We start from the raw sequence: 24315 nt of genomic DNA, 5'->3' as shown, positions 1-24315 counted from the left end.
CAGTCAACTTACAAGAAGCACCAGCAAGGTAGGAGTGAGGAGCCAGGGTTGTTCAGAAAAAAGCAAATGTGTTGAGGAGAGCCTGAATGGAGGAAGGATATGAAACTCAAATATTGCTCTAAGAGTAACTTTCAGTTTTAAGCATTTCCAAAAGATTTGAGAAAAATATATACATCCAAAATGTAACTCTTAAAACTTTCTGAATGCCAGCTCTCATACACAAGTGCTTCTGAAGAGAAGAGAAATCATCTTCCCCAGGAGAGGGCAGGAGATCTATACAAAGAAGTAACCGATGCAAAATCCTGGCCCTGTTGAAATACGCAGCAATTCTCGGGGTGAAGTCAGCAGGGCAAAAATCCATTGTTTCAAACACGTATTTCTTCCCCGGGTCAGCTAAGCCTGCCTACCTCTTTGCATCATAGTCCCACAGAGGTAACATTAATTATGTCGATCAAGCCTTTACGTTCACTTCTTAATCCCTTTAAAAAATGATACTGGAAATCTATACTGGTACTGGAGTTGGCAAGCCTGGGATGAGATCAAAACTATGCAACAGGCTGCGTATAGCCTGTAAGATAAGCTTATTTAACATTTACCTTGCAGCAATCGGTCTCATCTCCCTTTATTTTTAAATTCCTCCAAAGTCCCAAGGCTCACAGCAAAGCAACATACTCGGAAAATCAAACACGCGGGATCTCAGAGCTGCTGTCTGTCCCCTCAAACAGTTTAAGAATGGCCAGGAACAGTGTAAAAGCTGCATAACCTTTAACATTAAAATAAGCCAGACGAGCTAGCTGAAGCTGTCTAATATCAAACACTGAAAAGCTCAGCAGTTTATGGTACAGCTCCATCAACAAGCAACCGCAAAGTAAACGCAGATGTGGATTTATTGCACAACAGTAACTTTCCAATCCTATCATGAGATATGAAGTAACCGAGTATCAAAAAAATCAAGTAAGTTCAGCAAGGCAAAGGCACACACACAAGCAGTTACCACGGTTGCGGGTAACCTGGTTGCATAGATTTACCATTCTGTTTTTGTTAAATTGTTCAGAAGGAGCTAGGAAACAAAAAAGGACTATATAGTCCCTTTCCCAAGATGTTTTATTAATAATTTGACAGGATTGTACCAAGACTACAGATGCGAGTACATGGTTTTTAAACACCTTCCAGTTTCTCCTATTTACAGGAGGAACATTCAAGATGTTTAAAAGAAAGCTGCACTGAAAATAAATGGGAACAAGTGAAAAGACCACATTTTAAACAAATCGTTTTAGTTTAGGCTGCCAGTGCGAGATACACGATTCCACATTTTAGGTTGTTTTGTCTATCTTATCTTCACAGTGGCCTTGAATACTTCAGTAAGTAACATCCTGCTAAACCTTCAAAGTGATTTGAATAACACATTCAAAATATAGTTTGAAACTGCTCTCAAATGTTTCATCATTTTTGCATGTTTTCACTGAAAAAATCCTGCTTGACTAATAGAAGTGAAGTATTTTTTTTCTTAAATATTTCCCCAACACTGGAAAACCCACGTGATCCTGAACACCAGCGAATTAAGAACTAATTCTAAGTCTAGTGCTTCACACCTTCCCTCACCCCTACAAAGATAAAACGAAAAAACAAGCCCAAAAAGTCAGAAAGAGAATTTTAACATCATTGTTTATCACAACACATCACAAGAAGTCTCAGCTACAAATTTCTACAACCATTTCTTTACTTCACAACTGCAGCCAGAGTTTGAAGATACTGAAAGCAGCCAGCAGATTCTCTCTTACCGTGCAGAAATACAAAGGGATCACTAAAACAAACTAGCTTCTCCATACCACTGCAACATTACAAATCATGTTATTTTATCTGCAGAGAACAATATTACACCTTACAAAATAAAGTAGCTGTTCTTAATCCAGCATAACCTGCCCCTTTGACTGAGCTGGCCTGTTCTACTCGGCTACTGCTCACCTGTTGTGAGGGGCAGAGGAGGAAAAGCTGATCTAAGGGAGCACCCCGGTTAGGGAAGACAGGGTTGGGACCTTGACTCACGAAGGAGGACTGTGAAGATCTGAACCTGAGGAAGAGCACTTCTGTATTTTTCATCTATGGAAGAATACCGAAGTGTGGAATATGATCACAAGACTTGCCCTTACGTATAAAAAAAGTGACTAGATTAAAACCAAAGACAGGGTAAGAAGGAATGGAGGCTTCAGTTACTTCATATAAGGCTTCTCAGCCTGAACCTAAAAAAAAATGGGTAGCGTGAGTTCCCTATTAACAGGAACTAGATGTTATGTTAGCAGAAACAGAGGTGAGTGGCATAACTGGCTGCACCCCAGGATACTGAGAAGAAAGCAAAACGGAGAAGCTACAGCACTTGGCATTAAAAAACAAGCAAGCTGCAACATTCAACAGAACTGACAAAGAGTTGAAAAATGTATTTTATTCCTCCTGTACTAAAGTGATGACACCATACAAGTTCCCAATTATATGAAAACAGCTCATTTTTTAACTGAACAACTAATTTCAGCACAATTACCCCACCTTTAAAAGACTAAAAAACCCAGACTGAGGTCCACTTAGTTTTAACAAGCGTATTTTCCATGAAGTCCATGCTGTCCACCTTTGCATGTTCCAAGAGTTTGGCTGTGTAAGAAAGTTATCTACAACAGTCATCTGAACTGAATACATCAGTCCTCCAACCATAAACAGTTCTCATAATTTAAAAAAATCACTTCATAATTTAAAATATATATCAGTGACACTCTGCTTTGCTTTTAGCTAGCATGTACCAACATTACTAGCTGACTTAGAATATCAACTTGATTTTATGAAAAAAGCTTGCGAAAAATATATCAACTTCAAAATGTACAGAAAAGGACATTAGAGAGCTGATATTTTTGGGTTACTTACTGTATTTAGAAAGAGCAGCAAGCTAGGAGTGAAGTACCCTATATTACAAATATTCAAACACCTAAGCCATAGTGTATACACCTTTCTAGCGTAGTGAAGGGTTAGTTACAGAAAGGGTATTTTGAAAGCATGTACAAAGAACTGCAGCTTTGTTAAACTTGATCACGTAGGCGGGCCAGTCTCTGCGACAGTTCATCCTGCAGAATTGTAAAACACAAAGAAACCGGCTATCAGTAATAGGAAAATTAATTTTTGTAAAGTCCTGCAATGGTCAAGCAATCTCATGTCCAGATGATAGGAAACCAGATTTATCTACATGAGATGCTTAAGACCTCAAGAATGGCTGTACCAGGTGAGACCAGAGGTCTACACAGCTATCTTATCTCCAGCAGTGGATACCTAGGAAGGAGTTTCAGAACACAGCAAGCAGAGACAGGGTCGTGTTTGTTTTTTTATGTATCATCTTTGCAACTGCAAATCAGCTCTTACAGAACTGCATCCGTATGTGGATGCAGCCTTGGCTGACCAAGGCTGGTATCCAACTGAACTGCTACAGCAAGATAGCAGTAGGTCTATTTGTTTTGGAGGGTCTGGTACAAGGCGAAACTGAACTTTTCAAAGAACGTGGAATACTTGGGGCTCCCCAAACATTGTTCAGTTATGATGAGGCTCCCTAAAGCCTTCTCCACAGATGGGATGACAGAAATAAACTGTTCTCTTTCCATTACCTCAAATATATTCCCCTAGAATGGGAAAAGCAACTCACCAAAAGATCTGTGCAACCTTGACATCAGAATCTGCCCATGCACAAGAAATTCTAAGCTATCCATCTAGAGCAAATACGGAACTAGTGCAAAGGATTCCGCAAGACCTTTCACACATTGAAGGGAAAAACCCAAAGGCCCCATGTATACTATGGGAGATGGCTGGATTCCTTGGATTTGGAGTAGGTAGGAGAGTCAACTGCTTGGAACTCCATGAAATAACTATGCAAAAATACATCTGAACCATCTAAACTTTCTGGATTTACTAAGCAGACAAATGCATTGTTAAAACTATTTTGATGGCAAGACTGTTTTAACTACACACTATTTCTTTTGGACAGCTAAAATCTAATTACAATTTAGCAAGCCTGTTTTGACTGAGTGAAGCATTAATTCTCATATCACATTTCTCTAGAAACATTGATTTCAACTGAATCCAACGTTTACCTGTTCTGCTGAGGCAACGCTTGTTCCAACAGAACCTGTCTGTCCTTGAGGTAGCTCCATGTTCAGATCAAGACTAATAGGAGAAAACAAAACAAAAAAACCAAGTCAGGCATATGCAGCTAAAGGAAGAAGCACAGTAATTGACAAGCAGAGCAATACTGAGGTTGCATGAGGCCACCAGCATCCCATGAATGCTGTACTCCAACTAATTAGACAACTTGATCGGTAAATCTCACTCATTACCAAGAAGACAAGTCATATACTATAACCAGCAATAGCTAAATAAATTCTGCTTAACCAGGACTGAGCAAGATTTCTGTTTAACAGAGGTATATCAAGACATGGCATACATATGAATGACAAAAAATTCACTCATAAAAAAAGTTTTACTAAAAAATTTGTCAAAAGTATTTATCCTCAAGCCAACAGAGAGACACTTCCAATTTATGCATCACCAAGAAGGCAAGTAAAATTCTCTGAAATATTTCAGTATACCCCAAAGGCTTAAATATGTCATGATGACCTGCTTCGCAATGTCTATCTTGTGAAAGCAGAACTACAGGAAGTTTTAATGTGGTAAGAGAGGAAAAAAGAGGAAAAGTGTGGAGACACATGGCAAGGATTGCTAATGCTAAAGCCAATCCAAGCAAATAATAAAACGCTATCCTGACATGACAAGTGACATATGATTTTAGGCTTTTGCGCAACCACCCCTGCATCCTGACAGTCACAGCAGCTTTGAGTGAAAACAGAGTGAAATACTGGCAACTATACTATTATGAGAACGATGCCCAGAGGTGAAAGGAAAATTGTGATTCTTCTCTGCTTCGAAGAGACAAGCACATATAAAACAAGGGTATCTGACCTTCAAGTTAACCCGGAAGGGTTGTTGGAACCAAGATTTATTCAAGAAATAGTCACTCAAAATGTTACCTACCCTGCTTCATCTGCCATTTCCTGTAGAAGCATATCCACTTGGTTCTAGGGTAAAGAAAACAAAAATTGATTGCCACATAGCGTAGTTTATGACAAGCTCTTCTGTTAAATCTTGAGAGAACAGAAGTAAACAAAACTGATTTAAAGGCAAATGTCTCTCACAGAACACTTTTGTGCTTAACCACCAGAGGGCCCCATATGAACCCAAAAATAATGAGAAGAGGTGCCCAGCCTGCTAAACTATTAATTGAACTCTAGCTTCTGAAATAATGCTTCTAAAGAATTAAACTTATCTATAAAAAACCCAAACGTATACTTGAATATTTTAAGTGTTATCAACTGCTGATTATTAGCCACTAAAACACTGCTTTGCACAAAATGGAAAAAAGCCCATCTCCAATACATTTGGTTTATTGGGTTGGGGTTTAGGGTTGTTTATTTTATTTACAAAGCACTGTCTCCAGTAAATTTCTCTCTGAGAAAACTTCTGTTGGAATAGCACATTTAGGCCCTTATGGAATAGCACAAGGGGGTAGGTACTAGGAATTCTTAACTATGTAAAGCACTGTTTAAGAATTTATTTTAGTACACACACGTCCATAAATCAAAAGTAGGTAATTACAACCTTTCCACTGCACATAGTACTAATTTGATGCTGACTAATGTCATTTTGTTAACATCAGTGAGTGAGAACTATTGATTTTCTTATAGCGTTATTCTGCCCTGATAATTAATGCTGCAGTGTCTTCTGGTTCAGAAGTTCATTAAGAACTCATCAAAACGCTGCTTATTCAGTAGGAGGGTTAAAGTTTTCAAGATATGATTTGAAATAAAGCCTGCTATATAACAGTGACATAGACTAAAATGCATATATGTGATCCTCTGTACTTGTGACTATAATTTGAAATAGTCTCTTCATCACAAAGAAGCACAAAGCAAAAGTGAAAAGGCTCCAGTTGCTGCTATGTCTTAAAGTAGGCAGAAAGAAGAGAATCAGACATTTCCACACAGTTTAAACATAATTTAAGATCACCTTTTAAAAAAAAACATTACTATTCTTACTTGTGGCGTTGTTAGCGTAGTAGTGTTGCTCATTGTGTCTTCCATCTGTTGTGTCTGAACATCTAGCGTTTCAAACTGATGCTCAAATTTATCCATTAGTGCAGATATCTATTAAAAATATGAATCAAATCAATGACCTGCAGGTAACGGACGAGAAATATATCTGAACTGGCAAAACCAGAATCACGCTACAACAAAAGCTGCAAGCAGCTTCCGGAGATCAGAAGCTTGTCCCCCTCCCAGCATCAACTCTGAAGTTGATCTAACACTGCAGTTCAAGCAGGTTGGTCAGCGCCCTGTCCAGACAAGTTCTGAGCATCTCCATTTATGAGGACTTCACAACCACACTGGGCAACTTGTTCCGGAATCTACCAACCTCACTGCAAAACCTTTTCTGTTGATTGGAATTTCCCTTTTTCAAACGTGTGTCCATTGCCCTTTCTGCTTGTGATGTGCACCTCCAAGAAAAGTAAGTATCTATTTACCTTTTCCAAGTTCATGCTCTTCAGCGTGGCATCCATAGACTTAACTACCCCTGCCATCGACTTTGTTACCTGAAATGAGGTAAAGGAAATTATTACAAAGAAAGAAAAATGAGCAGTTTCTTACCAAGCTCTCTTATGTCTATCCACAGAGTTTCTACAGTCTCAAATAGCAGGGCACACACTATTGCCATCTAGAACACCACTTTTTTTTTTATAGTTCCCACCATTTCAAATTCTATAAATTAACTCAACCACTTGAAATATGCATTCTGAGCTGAAACTCACTAAAAACTGAGACGTATATGGCATTAACTTTCATGGGTCTCCAGACCTGTCAAAAATTAAGGGATATATTTTGTATACAGATCACATGACAGAATAAACTCTGGCTGAAGAGCAGTACAGTAAGTAGAGCTAAAAAAGATCTCTGGAATCACATGTCCTACACCATGACTTTATGTATTTGGAAGTGTAGCGGTATCTTTGCAAAATAATCTTAACAGTGTAACCAGCACAACACACTGCATCCTTAGGAGCATGAATAGTAACAGCTAACAGAAGTTACCAGCTACAAAACATAGTGGATAGCAATCTATTTCTGAAGAGCAGCTGCCAGGGCGATTCCAGTACCTGATTTACTACTGGCTACATCTGAAACCGAAACAGAAACTTTTCAGCTCATTATAGATAGAATTAAGTCACTTCTAAGAAGATCACAGGTCTCATCCTTGCAACTGATTTGTGAAAACAGACTTACCTTGCCCATTGTCACTGCAGTCTGAACTCTTGCTGCTACAGCATCTACCCTGGCACTCATGCGCAAGAAATTGATGGCTTGATTCTTCTGGCGGATTGCATTTTCCGCATGTATTCGTGCGACTTCCATGTTACCCTTCTGAATTGCCTGTTGGGGGGAGGGGCGGGGGGAAGAGAGAGAAAAAGCATTTTAACCTTCCCAGTTCTTGTAGACATGATTTCCGAATAGCCTATTTCATTTTTGAAATAGGCACCAATTCATCACAATATCTTTTGTATTAAAAGAGAAAATAAAACCCTCCCTCCTCCCCCATTATTTCTCAAACTTTTTCAAGATGTGAACCCCTAACTTGTTTCCAAGGAAGGTATCTATCACACACTTCAAGTAGAAGGTTTTACAGAGCTACACAAGCATACTTTTCTCATTCCTAAAAACGTTTTCAGTATCAAGACCCAAACACAGATACAGTTGATATAGTTGTATTTCATGGACAAAAATACAGTCAAATAAATTTAGTCTCTCTCTATACTACTTCAAGGACTCAAAAACTATTTTAAAGTTCCTCTTCATAAGCCCTTTTAATACAAGATGATAAACATTAAGATTAAATATTTTTAACTTTGAGAACAACAGTCTCTAACAAAACACATATAAGACAATTTTCTCAGGAAGCAAATGCCACAAGCTGCACAAGAGGATACACAAGAATGTATCCTCCCATTTATTCCTAAGTATGGGAAGGCTTATAGTCATATATTTTATATCACAAGCATCTACCACAGTAATATTAGCATGCATACCAGGAAAATGGTAAAAACACCAGGTATTTTCCTGTTATAATATGTAAACAACAGATCTAAGGAGCCTGTTTCAGACCCACTGCTTACCTTCTTAATTTTAGCTTTCTCAGCCTTTTCTTCTTTGTCGCATTTTTTTGAGTTCCTGTTGAGTTCCTTTGCAGCAAACTTCAAATTAAACAGGTGTTCTGCAGTGCAAGTTAAGGGTTCAAGAACAGGATCAATCCTTTCATCGTAGTATTTTGCTCTCCTGTTTGAAGTGCTACCAAACCTAGCGTACACTGTGTTTCCCCGTTAGTGATATTAAAACTTGGAAAATGTAATTTGAGTAAGGCCTTGAAATTCACACAATAAGGAGACCTATGAAGCTTCTTTACAATTATAATGCCACTTATCATCTGGGTTCTAAAATGTAAGGCCATAAAACGTAAGTTCAGATCCCAAACAGGCTCTATTTAACATCAAACCGACTTCAGACTGATAAATACAACAAACCAAACCTCCCCCAAGAGGAACTGAAAGTCTTAGTCTGCCAGCTACTTTCACTCACACACCCAGAGTTCTTGACTCTCAGTGAAATGAAGTGCGGTTTACTGGCCTGCCTGGAACCTCCCCATCCGAAAAAAAAAGCCACCGAGGAACAACAGACAAATTAACAGCGTAATTGCAAACTGGCTTGGCTGACAGTGCCCAGGTACAGACTGGGAGGCAGGGCTGCCCTTTCAAGCCGCAGCATGATCTTGGGCTTAAATCGCTCGTGCAGCTCCTTCACAGAGCAGCCTCCCAGCCCGGGGTCATGTGAGTGATTCTGGGGTCTCAGATGACAGAGCTGTCAGGCTTTTGGGGAAAGAATACTTCAGTCAGCAAGAGAAACTTTTCTTTTTGGAAAGTTCAAGTCCTGCTTGAGCTGAAAGGTCTAAGAATACAGTAGAACAAGCCTTCACAGTGACTTAGAATGACTGCATTAAACTGTTACTGACAGAGAATAAAGTATGTGCCATAAAAATAACAAGTAAAAAACCATACTCTTAAAATACTGTTGATGAAAGCCTCCAAATAATATCAGTCTTTCTCAAACAAAATGGAAGTACAAAGCTTTACAGGCTTCTTTCATGCCACCTTTTGATATCCCAAGAGGAAGACACAGCAAGTACTAAGATGCTTCACAGTTAAGTGGAAGCACATAAAGCTAAACATTATGAGGTACTTGAGGTTTCTTTAATATTTCAAGTATATAAATTATTCCAGAACTGTTTTTTTTTTTTCATTTAAAGTCCAGCCATGCATCTTAGAGCTCTAACGGCAACGTGAAGACATTAGGAAGTCTGCTGACATATTTGTTATCCTGCCCTATAACCATCACAAGCAGGCTACAAAAAGGCAATGGCTCTGCCTATACATCTAGGATATCTATTCAGGTAGCTACCAGTAACACTAAAATTGCTGCTTGTATTTGTATTTCTTTGCTTTAAAACCTAAGTCACCATCCCTTTCAGCAGCAGTAAGCGTATTGCACTGAGCCACAGATTAGATAATTCACCAAACAGGAAAATACCTTTAGGTTGTTCGTTCAAGTATACTTCAGGTCAGAGACCAGAACAACCAGATAAAACATGACATCACCTATTTACACCGATTACACTGAAACAGCATTTCAGAGCAGTTTATTTTGAAATAACTTCCTCAGTTACTCACTTGGGGCATTTACCTTCGACACTAAAATAGCTCACCCTGCCACCTCCACAGCTCTTCCATCCCATGATGAGCACATACTCGCCCCTCCCTTGAAGTGTCTTTCTCCATGAGCCCTAACCGGAGTGAAACCGAACTTCCACCATTAGCCGTGACTCACAGTCACCCGCTCCAGCACTCCCGTCAGTCCCCACCATAACAACCAGCAACGCCAAACACTGCCAGCACACTTCAGCCACACCAAGACCTCTGTAATCCTTCAGGCTTTTTTTGCCCCAGCGCATTAAGACAGTTTTATACAGCAAGAAAGTTTAAATTTGCCCATAAGCGTTTTCCTCGCATGTAATTTTCCAAGTTTCCCCTGTAAAATTTCCCCTGTAATTTTCAACAGCAGGAAACGCAGCCAGGTTTGTTCAGCTGACGGCAGTCACTGTTTGGGGGGACAGCTGAGGAGCTAGCCTTGCTGACATTGTTCCAGTCTATACGCAGCGCTGGATGGATGGCATGTCAGATGTCCCTGGTGCACAATCTGCACTACTCTACACCGCAAATTGCATTTTCTGCCCCAGGGACTGGGCTGCCCCTCTGTGCGCGGCAGCCCTGGGGGAGGCGAGACCGCCTTCCCCCTCCTCGCCCCCAGGTAAGGTTAGCTGATCTCGCCTTGGAAAGAGAAACTGAACTTCCCACTCCCTTCTCCATCCACGCACGGAGGGCCGCCCCCACATTTGGAAAGCACAGCAGCCCCCACATTTGGAAAGCACAGCTCCTACTGGTGCCACAGAAGCCCTCCTCCTCCTGGAAGAGGCCCTCTGAAGCGAGGCCCCTGTCCCCCACGGCGCCGCCCCGCTCCCCCAGCGACCACCGACCGCCGCGATGAGGGAAGGGACTCGCTTCCTCCTCCTTCCCACCGCACGCTGTCGCGTCTCGGGGGCTCCTCCCCGGGCGGAGAGGCCTCGCACGCCACCCCCCGCCCGCCCGGGAGCAGGCACCGGCCCCAGAAGCGCCGGCTCTCAGCTCGGCCTGGCCCGGCCCGCACCGAGCCCAGGCCGGGCCCCGCGCCGCGCCAGGGCCTCCCCCCAGCCCAGCCCAGCCCAGGCCACGGCCCCCGCCCCGTGAGGGCCCCCACCCCGTGAGGGCCGCCCGCCGCCCGCCGGGCCTCCGCGCCGCCAGCCCCAGGGCGCCAACAGTGACCGGGAGCGGCCGCAGCCGCGGTACCGACGACCGAGGGGGCTCCGCGCCGCCCCCGTCCCGCAGCGCCGCCCCACGGCGGGGGCGCACGGACGATCCCCGCGCCCCGAGGATACTCTCCATGTTGGACATGGCGGCGGGCGGCTCCGCGGCCGGCCCGGCGGAGGGGAGCGGAGGGGGCGCGACGCTGCGGCCGGCGCTCGTCCCCTCGCCCGGCGCTGTCGCGGCTCCGGCTTCCGGCTACCCCGCCCCGCTACGCGCAGCCGCGACGGGGCGGGGGCGCGCGTGCGCGGCCCTGCCGGTCACGGGGCGGGGGCGGGAGCGCGCGGGTGTGCGCGCGCGGCCGCCCGTGGCCGCCCGTCTCCTCAGGGCCGTTCCCTCGGCTCCTCTCCTTGGCTCTCCCTCAGCCGGTTCTCTGTCGGCTCCCCCGCCGCCATCACTAGCACGGGGAAGGGCCGGGCTGTGCAGCCTCCGGCCTGGACGGGCAGGCCGCTTGCCGGGAGCGGGACCCCGGGCTCGGCCGCCTGTGGGGTGGGGTGGGGTGGAAGGCCCCTCTTAGCAGCAGGCCCGGCAGCGCCGAGAGCCTCAGCGGCGGGGAAGCAGCTGTTCTGCCTGCAGTGGAAAGCACAAACACGAAGCACGAACGCAGTAGGGTTGGAAGATAATGGGTGAGAAAGCGGTAGGACGGTGGGGTGAGGGGTTTACCGTGGCTTTGGCTGCTGTGCCCCCACAACCTGGACACAAGGGCAGGTAGAAATGACTTCGTCCAGCAGCTGTTTTAGCTCTTAGGTATCCATTTATAAAGACATCAAAAACAGTAAATTTTGCTTTGTAATATTTGGAGGCTATTTAACGTGTATGTAGAGCACCTGCAGGAATTGAAGGGAGTTAGTGCACTTCACAGAGGAAGATGCGAGCAGTCATTAAAGGAAAAAATGCAAAGGATGTTAGTAATTGTTTTCAAGGGGAGATACTGGTATAAAAAGTTCTAGATCTGAGATCAACAAACTTGATACGTAACTTTGAACAGCTTACATGTACATCTGCGTGCTGGTGAATACCATAAGAGTGTAAAAGCACACACTAAGCCAAAGCAGAACCCACGTCTGGCTGCTGAGGACAGGCACCTGGAGAGCAGCGTAAGGACAGGGCAAGCATGGAGTGACGCTTCCCCAGGGGACTCTCCAAGCACCCAGACATTGGTGACAGAGGTACCTCCTGAGCCACGAGTTTCTGCGCCGTCCTGAATTCAATGGCTTGATGCGTTTTACACCTCAGGCTTCAGATTCGTGAAAAATTCCATCATCCTAAATGTCCTGCGTTGAATGGTTCCAGTGTGTCGTGGGAAGTACCACTGCTGGCTTTGAACTTGCTCTTGGCCAGTTCCATTACAGCATCTCAGTTCATTGTCAGGAGGGGTAGTAAGCAGTCATTCCCTAGTCACCTTTTTGGTGACACTCACTGTTCTGTAGAAATTTCTGGAAAACACCCTTAGCCGTTGCTTTTTCAGTCTGGCTTCATTATGAGCATTTTCCGTGCTTCATTTCTTGCAGAGAAATGGTTTCATATAAAATTGTGTTGGTTTTGTTGATAATATTGTTTTCCGTTTTGTTCTCTGTTTCTTCATAGAGGTTCTTAATAGTCTACTCAATTCCATCATAACCCAACACTTGTCCTTAAATTGTAACAAGCAGCTCAGAACCTTTGTTTTATTTGTGAAATTGGATTTCTTTTCTCCACGTATATCTGCACTGAATTTAACCCGCGATTTTTTTGGCCAGTCGCTCACTATCTGCAGTTCTTCACAACCAGCTCTCACCTTTCTACCGAGAACATACCAACCTGAGCAAAGGTTGCTGCCTCACTGTTCCTCCCCAGTTTAAATAACATCCCCGCTAAATATGGCCTCAACCAAAATAAAATGGGATCCCTCTTCTAAGGAGATGCGATTTAAAGTCCCGGTCCTGTAGACCCTGACGAACAGGCTTAATGAAGGGCGCCCTGTGTCATCCTAGGGGTGCTAATAAACCAACTCATTGTGTGTAAGTTTAAGCATGTAATAATAATAACAACTGAGGAGTGAGGATCTTACTAGTGAGAATTTAAACTCAAGATTTGAACATATCAGATAAGTATTTGTTAAAAAATCAGGATTATATTTATTTGGTTTGGAAAAGATGAAAAAGTTGATTAGATATGCCTTCTTTTTTTCTCCCCCCAAAAATAGCTAAAAATGCTGATTTGATATTTCCAGTTCGATTCTGACACAGAAATACTATATGCCAAGTTTCAGAATAGCTCAGAATATTTTTATTTATATCAAGAGGGATTAATATAAAATATATTTATGTTTTTATTTTAAAATTATAACATAAAGAAAGTATGTAACCAGACTAAGAAGGCAGGGAAGCACATTATACCACTATTTTTTTCTACCTGTTGCTAAGTATATATCCTTGGCTCCCGAAACCGTAAAATGTATTTAAGCTTCTGTAAACAATCTTCAAGCAAACCAAAAGAGCAATGGGACTGATTCAGAAGTTTAAAGATAAATATGTGTTCAATTGCTGCATAGTGCTGTAGTTTATGTTACTGCACTTTTGGCTAAAGCTAGGTTATTATACAGCACGTCACATATGTATGTATTTGTGTCTATACATGCATGCACGTACATGAAATCTTGATGTATGTAGGGGAAGGATAACATAGACTAAAGCTTTGTATTGGCCTTACCTGTAATTTATTTATACTTTCATTAAAAAATTCTGTTCTATTTTTAAGATTATCCCCTCTGAGGATATGGTGTTAAGTTTCATTTCAAATATAATGGAATACAATATTAATATACTGTGATACTTTTTTAGTGGTAATAAATTTTAAACTTGACAAGGAAATAACACAAAATTCTGATGCACTGAGGAAACACTGAAAACTTGTACCATCAGATTTTTCTGTTGCTACTCTTTTCTGTCTTCCAATAGCAAAGGAAACCAGTGGAATTACTTTTCAAAGGAAGCAGAATGTTATTCCATGAAGATAATTAAATGATCTATAAATCCCATGCAATATTTCTATGAATTTTGTGTCCCTCCACTGAATTCCCCGCATTATGTCCTACCTGCAGCTGTAGGCTATTCTGGGATAGAGCAATCTCTGGTCTTCCCTTTGAGGCTGAACAGAATAGAACTAGACCAAGTTGCAGAATTTTAATACATTGAGAAAAAGAGAAATAACCTGCAAAAAGATACTGATTTAACACCCGCTGGAGTTACCAGAAGAGCTTTCACTGACTTGCAGTTAGTGCAAATGTTCACAGGAATAAGGTTAATATTCTGAAGAAAAGAGACCTTAATCTTCTTCCCAGCCCCAAGGATGACCTATACAAAGCCTTTAGTACAAGCATTTGATACCAAACTGTATTTTTATCATATTTATCAAAAAGTTCCAAAAATCTGCAGTTTATTGCACGTATTTTGGTATACCTAAGTAGAAGATACCCCACTAAGCGTGCAACATTTCTCTTCAGGTCACTTGGAACACGCAGATCAAACGTGAGTTGTCTTCACTGTTGAATTGCTGGAGATGTCATTTTATAAGCTCGTGACAGTCTGCTTTAATAAGTGGTAATTCCTCCGGCAAGTTAAATTATTTGCTTGAGTCACCTTGCTGAGTCACTCTGATATCTTGAGAGGCAGGTTTTTTTCCTGGTGGTGTATCTTTCAGACAGAAGTTGTTAACGTAAGTGCTGTGATGTCTAATTATTAAAAGACTGAGAGTCTGAACCAATAACTTTGAAAGAACTAAGGAGGACTGTCATTTATTGTATTATGTGTCAACAACAGCATAACTTTATGCACAGACCTCTTCTGAGACAAAGACCCCCACCCAAGCCTCACTCCTCCAAAAAAGAAAGAACAAAATGACAGCAGCGTTCATCATATCTAATAAACTGTTCAGCACCTGGAAAAGAGTGAAAAAATAAGATCTTCTGCCTTTGCCTTTGCTGTGAGATAGAACATAATTATAGGAACAGAACTTCCAAAATAAAGTTCACAAGCGTATCGTTAGCTGAAGGGCTTTTTCCACCCTTCAGATCTCTTTAAGAGAATGTATTTCTGATTGCCTCCAGCTTTTAATTAAATAACTATTTTTAACAGGATGAAGTAAAATTAATACTTTTAGTAAAAAGTTATACATCCTAGTGAGATACAAAATACAGATTATATGTTTTAAGATGTAATTTTTTTTCATTGCCTTTTATTTCTTTAGATAAATAGGGCGAGAGTCTCACCTGCTGGCGTTTCAAACAGCATGTCAGCCATTTGCAGCAACTGAGGAGTTGGACTCTAATCTTTTATGATACCAAAAGACCTCTTGAGTCCTTCATTTGTTACCTTTCAGCTAACCATAAAGTAAATCTCCATGTCTGTCACTGTCCCAGAAGAGCACTGGCGTAGTTAATAATCCTCTCGGTATCATTCCCAGAAGCACGGTTGCCGTCACTACTGTTTGACTCTCATCTCGTCTGGCAGCGGCAAACGGGAAGAAATCTGCTATCTGGTGACTGAAAGTGATACAGTCTTGACATCCCGCATCTGAGAAGTGTTGTAAGCTTAATTTCTGATAACACTTGACTTAATTCAAAACTGACAGCTGCTCAATCTAAAAGCTAGAAGTATTGTTACTCATACCGAACACGTTCTGCTCCCTAAGTTCAAACCCTAACTTTTTCACAGCCAGACTTTGCTTGCTACAGGGTAGATGTAACAATGGTTCTCAGAGTTAAATGCGCTGTATTTTAGAGTATAGCTTGCACTTAGACTTAGGCCAAGATGTTTTTCTCTTCAAGACCTGGTCTTCCATGGAGGATTTTAGGTTTCATTCATCATTTAAGTTAGATGAAATAAACTATCAGACTAGGGCTTTTTTTTCTTTAACAAATCTTTCTAGCTAACATAACTAGCTTAATCCTGCTAAAACCCGAAGAACATTCTTGCTGGTTTATTGACTGATTCACTTTGAGTGCCATTAGCCTTCAGAGTAGGGAAGTGACTGCATTTTTCAAATGGAATGTATAAAACTCTTTATAGTGTACAAATAGTCCTGGTTAATGCGAAGTCACCTGTTTGTTACACAAATGGATATTAAGATTCTGATTTTTCTTCCTAACTGAGTATAGGCTTTTAATGTCTTAGGGCTGGTAACTGGAAGCTGTTAGAAGTGGTGAAAACTGGATGATGCTGAGAAGGTTGATCTTCACTACTTCCGTCAGAGGAGGCTTTCTTCAGATATCAGAATGCTTTGGAAAAAAATGCTGATTTATTACTTCATAGCTAGCTAAGCTTTCAGACATGAAATCACACTTTTTCTTCATGAGGATGAACTTATCTCTCGGTCCTAAACACGTGTCTCTGTATTCTTCATAAATAGGGTGTTCAGAAAAGGTATTGGGACAGGAAATTTAATCCTGCTTTATGATAACTCAAGTCTCTATTTATTTATTAGAATCAATCTGTATGTCTTTTAAATTCTTGCTATAGTGAATAGGGTTTCTTAGATATGCCTATGAGCGTTATTTAGCTGTTGCTTTTTATGGGAAGACAGCAGGAATAAATCACTTCCTTCATTTTGTTACTTCTGAAGACACCATATAAAAACATTTATAAATGAAACCCTTTCACTCCAGGAGCTGGGAGCAGAACACGAAGTTTGAGATTGGGTCACGAAGCCTAGAGGACTTCCCTAAGTTACCTTCTTACATGAAGGTGGGAGCTGCTGGGTGGGCGGCATAGGAGCGGTGGCCTGGGGGCTGGTCACAGGCACAGCAGCACTGGGAAAGGCAGCTTGCTTGCTGCATTTTTAATATTGTGTTCTGCTGAAGCATCTCAGGCAAAACCCTGCCAGTAAAGTGATGTATCTGAGCTGACAGCTTCCTCATTTACCCCCACGCTGCGAAATTCATATATGAATAGCTTGTGGATATGGTAATAATGTAGGAGTACTTATAGCAAATGAACTGTAATAAGTGTGGCAGAAGACACTTTTGAGCAAAGCTAGTAACAGTAATTATTCTAGCTTGTGTCTTGGGAGTCTGAATTCATAATGATAAAGATTGCTGAATCCTGACTGTAAAAGCTTTGAAATACCTACCAGTGACGGACGTGCGGTGACGAGCAGCTGCGCTGCGCTCTGTTTTTAACGCGAGAGGTCTATGTAAAATACCTTCTCAGGAGATGGGAAAAGACGCAATTATGGTGTGTGATTTTCTGGATCTGACCCACGTTGGTAGATAATTCTCAATATCACTAGTTCACAGAAGCAAGTATTATTGCCTGTGGTTTTAAAACCAAATCTGTGGAGAGATGTAGCAGTGATTTAACATATTTAATAGAGAACTAACTGTGAGCAGACTGCTCCTGCATGAACAGTCCTACTGAAATCAACCTCCTAGAAGCTCGCACAATAATTCTCATGAGTAATAGTTACTTAAATGAATAAGGTTTTCCAGGGTCAGAAACAGACGCTAGATCATTGAATAGCCACTATTTTTTTCTGTCATATTACTGGAACTCATTAATTAGGACGTGATTTGGAGGTGGCAGCAACGTTAGATAGGAACTATTAGAGTGATCATCCACTTCGAAAAAAATGATTCATTTCAGTGATGTCAAAGAGAAGTAAAACTGACCTAATTATCCACAACAATGTTGGAGAACAAAGCAGCAAAACCTGCTCAGAAATAGGAGTGTATAATGTTTTACCTCAATCAAACCTGAAAAAGTATAAATCAGATTCACACAGCTGACACAGGAGGGAGCCAACTAGGCTACAACCTCTTCAGCGCTGCTCAGGACATAAGCTAACAGAGCCAAATTCCAATTTAAATCCCTCTTCCCTTTTGACTGCTGAAAAAATACCCTTCTGGTGATGGGCTCCTCTCTGTCTTTCCCATTTGCTCAAGAACACAAACCTCCTGCAACGCTGAGCAGTTACAAACCAATGCATGCCAACTGCTTTCCTTCCTTTTCTCGTACGTCATTCACAGCAGCAGAGATACTTGGACGCTATTTCATATCCTTCGTCTAACGTCCTGCATGGCCATTAGAAGGAAAAACAAGGGCAGCGAGAAGAGGACTTTATGGACGCCCCCAAGAAATCAGTCTGATTCCCTCTGACTTCATTGCTAGCCACCTCTTCGAACTCTCTATCAATTGTTCCCCTATTAAAGAGCCAGAGGAAATTTAGAAAGATATAGTCAAGCTATGAAATCCTTGCAGATCGAAAACTGTGTGAGTACCATGACACCACCAACAGAGAAGAGGTTCGTTAAAAGCTGGGTGTTAGTTCAAGTGAAATTTAACATCACAAAGTTCTGAGGGCTGGTCAGTTGAACAGCTTGAAGAATAAGCTTAACCAGGAAATGCACCTATGAAAAATTGCAAATTCTTGCTTTCTAATTTTAAAATAGTAAATGTCTAGAGAAAGTAGCCTGTTGGGTTTTTTTGACTCACACTATCATTTATTCAATTTTTTTTGGAAAAAAACCCTTTAAATGGCTGGAGGATTGTAAATGAAATACTGCCAATGAAGCTCAATCATTGCTATGGCAACATTGTGGTTGCAGTTGTGTCACAAGAAAAATAGATTTTATTGCTTTGCAATTACTTGGTCGGCTATATGTCGGTATACGGTGTGTGAAGTACTAGGATTTCTGTTGACTCAACGGGAGATGGGTTTCACCCCAAGCACCATGTTGTTTCAGTATAGTTATGCTAGAGTACGGCATTTAACTGCAAAAATGAACGCTTTAGGTGGTCTCCACTCTTTCATCCACCTATTATTTTTGAGCTTATCTGCAGATGGTGTGGCTTATTCTCTACGGAGCCCTGTTGCTTTTAAGAAGATTAAACTGCAGAGCAGGTTTTAAGGATTATTGACCTGTTTATTATCAAATCCTATCAGTGTTGCAGTGATTAAGAGACAAGCAGCATTACTATGTGATAGTAATTAAATTAAAATACAATTACATAGTAATGTACAGAAATACAGTTTGTATTTTTTTTTACTGACATACATCACTGAATTTTCATGGCTAAAAAGCCATAAAGAAATTTGGAAGAGATACGTTACCCAGCACTTATCTTCAGTAATCCAAGTTAAATATCTTGTGTCTACTGTGCGTGCAGATGTAGAGACATACCAAGATGTTAGTAAAGATTGCAATGAAATGTATGTATTTTATATATTTGTAAACATTTTCATTACAGTAACATACTGAAAGTACATTAACATAGACAAATGGCATATTCTCTGCATGCTTTCATTTGAAATTTACTATTTCATGGAGAAGGGAATAAATATTGCAGGGTAAATTATGTCACCTGAGACTTCTTAAAACGCTGATCTTGCAGCTTGGGGGAATCTGCAGTTACACAGTCCAGTGCCATTGGCAGGAGCGTGGGGATAATTCTGATCTCCGTTCCACCGTGCAGGAAATTGCCCATGGAAGAGGCAGGGTTTGAACCGTTTAGGTTCTACACTTGAAAGGTCCAAGCGATGGATGTGAAGGACTGACGTGAGGGGAGCAGAACTCTTCATTGCATACAAAGACAGGGAGATTCCTTCCCCCAATTCTTGCTAGCAGCGGCTACCTCCTCTCCCTCCTCCCTGGCTGGTGTGGAGGGACCCCCATCCAATTTCAGTCTGCTCTGATGGACGCATTTTCCCTCAGCAAAAATGGGGCAACTTCTGTTTCTCCTTGCACTGCTGTAAACCAAAGGTAATTCCATTGCTGCCATTGCAGTTGGAGCGTTTGCACAAAAGCTACAGGGTTGGGAATCTGCTTCTGGATTTCATAACCATTTAAGGTTTTCTTTTTTTTTTTTTTTTTTTTTTAATTAATTGGAGATCCAAGTAAAAACCCAGTGCTTAGAAGACAGTAAGAACTCTGTCATAGCCGGATAGCAGTGTGGTGCTGCTTTTCCAGATTAAAAGGTTGGAAGGGGACTGGAAGAAGCAAGTATGTCTTAAATGCCCGGTCTTCCTTGAAAGATCCAGTGAATGCAAACTCTTTCAGTTGTGTTATCACTTTGATTCCATTTACTCCCCTGGCATGGCCAGCTTGCACTGCAGGCTGCTGCAAGAAGACTCATAGCTTCTCTTCCATCCTCTTTCTCTTAGCAGCATCCCTGATGCCAGGAATACAACGACGGCCAGAGCCCCAGAGCACCGCACGTGGAAGGCAGCGGGGGACCCTCCTTGCGAGATTTCTCCCTGCTGCTGTCTGGAAAGCTGTAATGCTGTCGCAGGCGTGGAAGGGAAATGGCCCTACTTTGGCAAGTTTTACCACAGTATAAATGCCATGTGTTCAGACTGAATATATATACCGAGACAAAATACCTGTGCTGTGCGGCTGTGTTGCCTTTGTGCTTTTCCAGTTCAGCTCCATTTTAGTGACTCCTCAGCTGGCCAGAAGCTGTATTTTGGGGGCAAAATGAGACATCGTTTAATGGTAACTCAGTGCTAAGACCCTCCAGCGGTCTCATCTAGGAAGAAGGAATAGTGATAGTTTTGACATTTGAGTCCCTTATTTGGCATCTGAATGACCTCCTCTTTGAAATGAATACAGCTGTTGACTGATCTCTGAACTATCGGTACAGACCTGCTGCCTCTGTAAAATGAGGAGGAGTTTGCTGTATCCTGTGTTTTGGAAAGATGAAGATGCAGTTGTTGGCTTTTTCCAGCCAATAAAATTTTAAACAAATTGGTTTACCTTCCTTCAAACAAATGATAGATTTCCAGTACTGATTGCGTACTTCTCATTTGGCTGAAATCACCCTGCACAGCCACTACTTCTGAGTGCTTTCCTCCTGCTTTTTGCATCTGAGTTCTTGATATGTCCATTTTAGAACCTCAGCCATTTTGTACTCTGAGTTACCTACTCTCAATTCTCACACCTCTTCCAAAAGAAGCAATTTAAAGTCTACCTCCTGCTTCCTCCCCTCACCTTCCCTCCTACGCAATCTCCATCTCATCTTTGATGCAGCAAACATTTCTTTTTCCTTAAATTTTATTGAGTTGTGAATTATATGTTGCTCCCTCCATAGCACTTTGGAGAAATAAAACAGACGAACTAAGCTGCACAAGAGGATGAACTAGAAAAGCAGTGAACTGAAAATATGAAAAAAAATCAGAATTATTAAATAAGAGTGCTGAAGAACTACAGTAGAATTCAATTTCCAGACATGATGGAGGTATATGGATTTGCCATTTTAATGCATACACTTACAGGTGGTGATGGCTTTTAGGACTGGAGTGACGCAATGAGGTTTAAAACCTTCATTGCATAAACCAAATTCTCCCTCTCTGTCTGTGGTGTTTCAGCTCAGTCTTTCTCTTGCTCTTATTCTTCCTTCATCGTGCCCCTTTTCTATTTTTTTTCCCTTTCCTATGTGCTTTAACGTGCAGGTATAGACCAATACAGTAGTCGTCACAGGTTAGCTGTTTATGATGAGCTCATCAATGCAAAGTGTTACAAATAGTTAGCATTTGTTTGATGCCTTTCAGCTAAGCCTACAGAAATAGGGGTTACGCTTCATGTTTTGTAAGAGGAAACAAAGGTACATTTTATTTTCGTGATACCTGAGGTCCCATATTGCATAAAACCCCTTAAACATTGGCTCTTGCTATAAAATGGCTCATTTCTAAAATGCTTTCAAAACCAAATTCGACTTTACCACTAGGTATAAAGTACATAAACACAGCTTGCTTTTTATTCTCCTGGTGATCAAATACTGTAATTTCGACATAGCAATAATTCTGCTCTACTCAATGGAATTCTCACCGTGTGTAACGGTTGCAAGACCAGGCCAAATGAGCTCCTGTGCGTTGGTTTGTGGACTGTGACGCCAGGAGTGCGTTGCAGTGAGGATCAATTTTAATCACAACAATTGATCTGCACCCTTAGTCATTCCTAATGTCAGTCACGCATGATGTGCAGAAGAAAGCAAATGTTAAAAAGAAATTCAGGGGATAGAACATTAGAAGAAGTAAATCTAGGTATGATGCAAACGCTACTGAGAACTTTAAAAGTAATGCTGTGGAGAACACTGTTGTAATTAAAATGCAATTTTCTTACCAGATGCCAAGTAAAAGCAATACAAGGATTTGACTCATGTTGGATTTAAAGTCTATATATAGCAGAAAGAAATTAAAGTGATAAAGACATTAGGGAATGAGGGATGTTCACTAACCACTGCATTTATACTTCTCTGAAGCAAAAGCAGTTGGCTACAGAAGGCTGAATGATGTTAGCCGTTGGGGTGAGCCAGGCAGCTTGGCCTCCTCGGTCTTTTCTGATGGAGGAACGCTGGCACAGGAACATGCACGCGTTGCCCACTGTCTACTCTGCTCTTCTGGTTGCAGCAATATTCATTACAGCAGATGGACTCTGAAACAGTGAGAATTACTAATGGCCCGAAGCGTTGGTGACACACCAGATTTCCATTGCAAATGGTTGGCAACTGCAGTGAGTTCAAAGAGTTAACGACAAAGTGCAATTAGTCCTGGTGCAGTGTGGAGAGATGATGGCGAAGTATAGGTCTACCCACTTTCTATACTTGGGTAAACGCGGATGTTCTGGCTATAAGGGGCCATGTACCTGTGGATGTAGAAAGGCTTATTAATCCAGGCAGTTGTTTGCACCACATACTGCGTGCAAACACTAAATCACAAAATAAGCTTTTTCATTATTCAATACAATTGCTATTAGTGTAAGGCAACAACAGGAGACAATGAAGTTGGCAGTGATGGTGGCTTAATGTGAGTGTCACTTCATTGAGTACTGAAGCCTTATTACTGAGTCTTCTTTCACAGAGGTACTTCTGTAATATTTTTACTTCAAAGATGCTGCTGAAAGTGGGCAAAACTAAAGAGTTTCTGTTCCACAGAAAATTCACCAAAAATTCTTCTCATTTAGAGTGAATACTGGAAATTGTGACATTTTCCATGGAAAGGAGAGTCCAACAATTCACGTTTTAAAAAAAGCTCATTTTCATTATTTTTATAATTTTAAATATATATATTTTTTTATATATATCTTTCAAAAGCTCCTCTTAGTCATATTCAATGCTCTTAAAACATCATAGACTTTCTTGTTGAGGGAAGCACAAAGAACCTCAACAGCTGGCTTCCCTTTTGCATGCGTGGGGCAAGAGAGAGGAAGGGCGACCGTGTAACTTGGAGAGGAGGCAGCACTGCATGCCCTGTACAACTGAGCTACTCCGGATGATGCTCAAGAGGAGAAAGAAGTGTAGGCAGAGGGGTGCATAAAGGTGTTCTGTCATTCTGCCGTGGCCTTTTCTGTGCCAGCTGAAGTAAAAGAGAACTGGGAAAAAAAAAAAAAATTCAGGAACAGGAGAACTTTCTGTGCTTTATGAGTCAAATTGATCATGCAGCAGAGTTTTATTTCGTCACAGCTGGTAGTAATGTAATAACAAGCTGCATAAATTCAATCAGAAGACCCTGGTGTACATAGCATCAGTGCTAAACAAGCAAATAACCCCCCAAATCCCTGGACTGCTGTTTAGTAGTTCTTCTAGAAGACCAGAGTGCTGTTGGCAGACCTGGTGACAACAAATAACTTTTCTTATATGTGACACGCTCTAAATACCTTCACATTTTTATCCATAATTCACGTGCAACCAAACTGTATTTTTGTGGCTGGAGGACAAATTAAAATTGCAATCAGGAGACTCTACAGATATCCAGATTTTGCGCAAGTAAGAATTTAGTCCTTCAAGCCTGCGAAAATCACTTGTCATAGAGCCAGGCTGACCACTGCTCGGGTACTTTTCCCATTGGGATATGCCCAGCAGCTCTTGTGGGAGCCTGTGTGGGCTCCACAATCTCTGGCTTTTCCTGAGCAATCCACCCTCTCCTTGGGGCCCTGCTCATTGGCATGAAGTGATGTATAGCCAAGGATCGACACTGAGGAACAGAATTTATCTACTTATACTGCCCAGCTTGTGCTTTTACAGATAGGCTTATATATGTCATCTTTAACGCTGGGCTAGAGGAGGCAGAAAATGAGTGCTTGGACTGTTAATGTCCAGTGATTTCCTGTCACCTCAATAATTCATACAGGTGGCGGCTGAAGGATGGGGAATAACACAATATGGGGAACATGCTGATGGTAGATGCTAAAGCAGCACCTCGTGTTACTGGTGCAGAGGTGCCTGGGGCCCCTTCCTGACATCCTCCTCCCAGCCTCTCCCTCT

General features: G+C 41.6%; 2 protein-coding genes across 6 annotated transcripts in view; one reads left to right on the top strand and one right to left on the bottom strand.

Annotated features, from left to right (window-relative positions):
• Positions 1–1639: 1639 nt before the first annotated feature.
• On the bottom strand, positions 1640–11314 carry CHMP1B (charged multivesicular body protein 1B). Its single transcript, XM_075513425.1, has 8 exons — positions 11155–11314; positions 8249–8346; positions 7362–7508; positions 6605–6673; positions 6120–6227; positions 5059–5102; positions 4122–4194; positions 1640–3107 (listed from the first exon to the last, which is right to left on the bottom strand). Exons 1-8 carry the CDS (start codon positions 11168–11170, stop codon positions 3063–3065), a joined length of 600 nt encoding a protein of 199 aa, XP_075369540.1. The 5' UTR covers positions 11171–11314; the 3' UTR covers positions 1640–3062.
• TENT5D (terminal nucleotidyltransferase 5D) overlaps positions 11272–24315 on the top strand; it is a 45238-nt gene continuing 32194 nt past the window's right edge. Inside the window, exons 1-5 of one of the 5 annotated variants that reach the window (XR_012777344.1) lie at positions 11272–11706; positions 15524–15645; positions 16234–16445; positions 16725–19817; positions 20219–20373. The gene's annotated coding sequence lies outside the window, so the exon portion shown is untranslated. Of the gene's footprint in view, positions 11707–15523; positions 15646–16233; positions 16483–16724; positions 19818–20218; positions 20374–24315 lie in introns of all 5 variants that reach the window. The other 4 variants (XR_012777345.1, XR_012777343.1, XR_012777346.1 and 1 more) reach the window with 4 other exon arrangements.

Source organism: Mycteria americana, chromosome 10, assembly GCF_035582795.1.
Source record: "Mycteria americana isolate JAX WOST 10 ecotype Jacksonville Zoo and Gardens chromosome 10, USCA_MyAme_1.0, whole genome shotgun sequence".
In the NCBI taxonomy this organism is placed as follows: Eukaryota; Metazoa; Chordata; class Aves; order Ciconiiformes; family Ciconiidae; genus Mycteria; species Mycteria americana.
The sequence above is the reverse complement of the archived record's forward strand: the minus strand, read 5'-3'. Positions and strand labels throughout refer to the sequence as shown.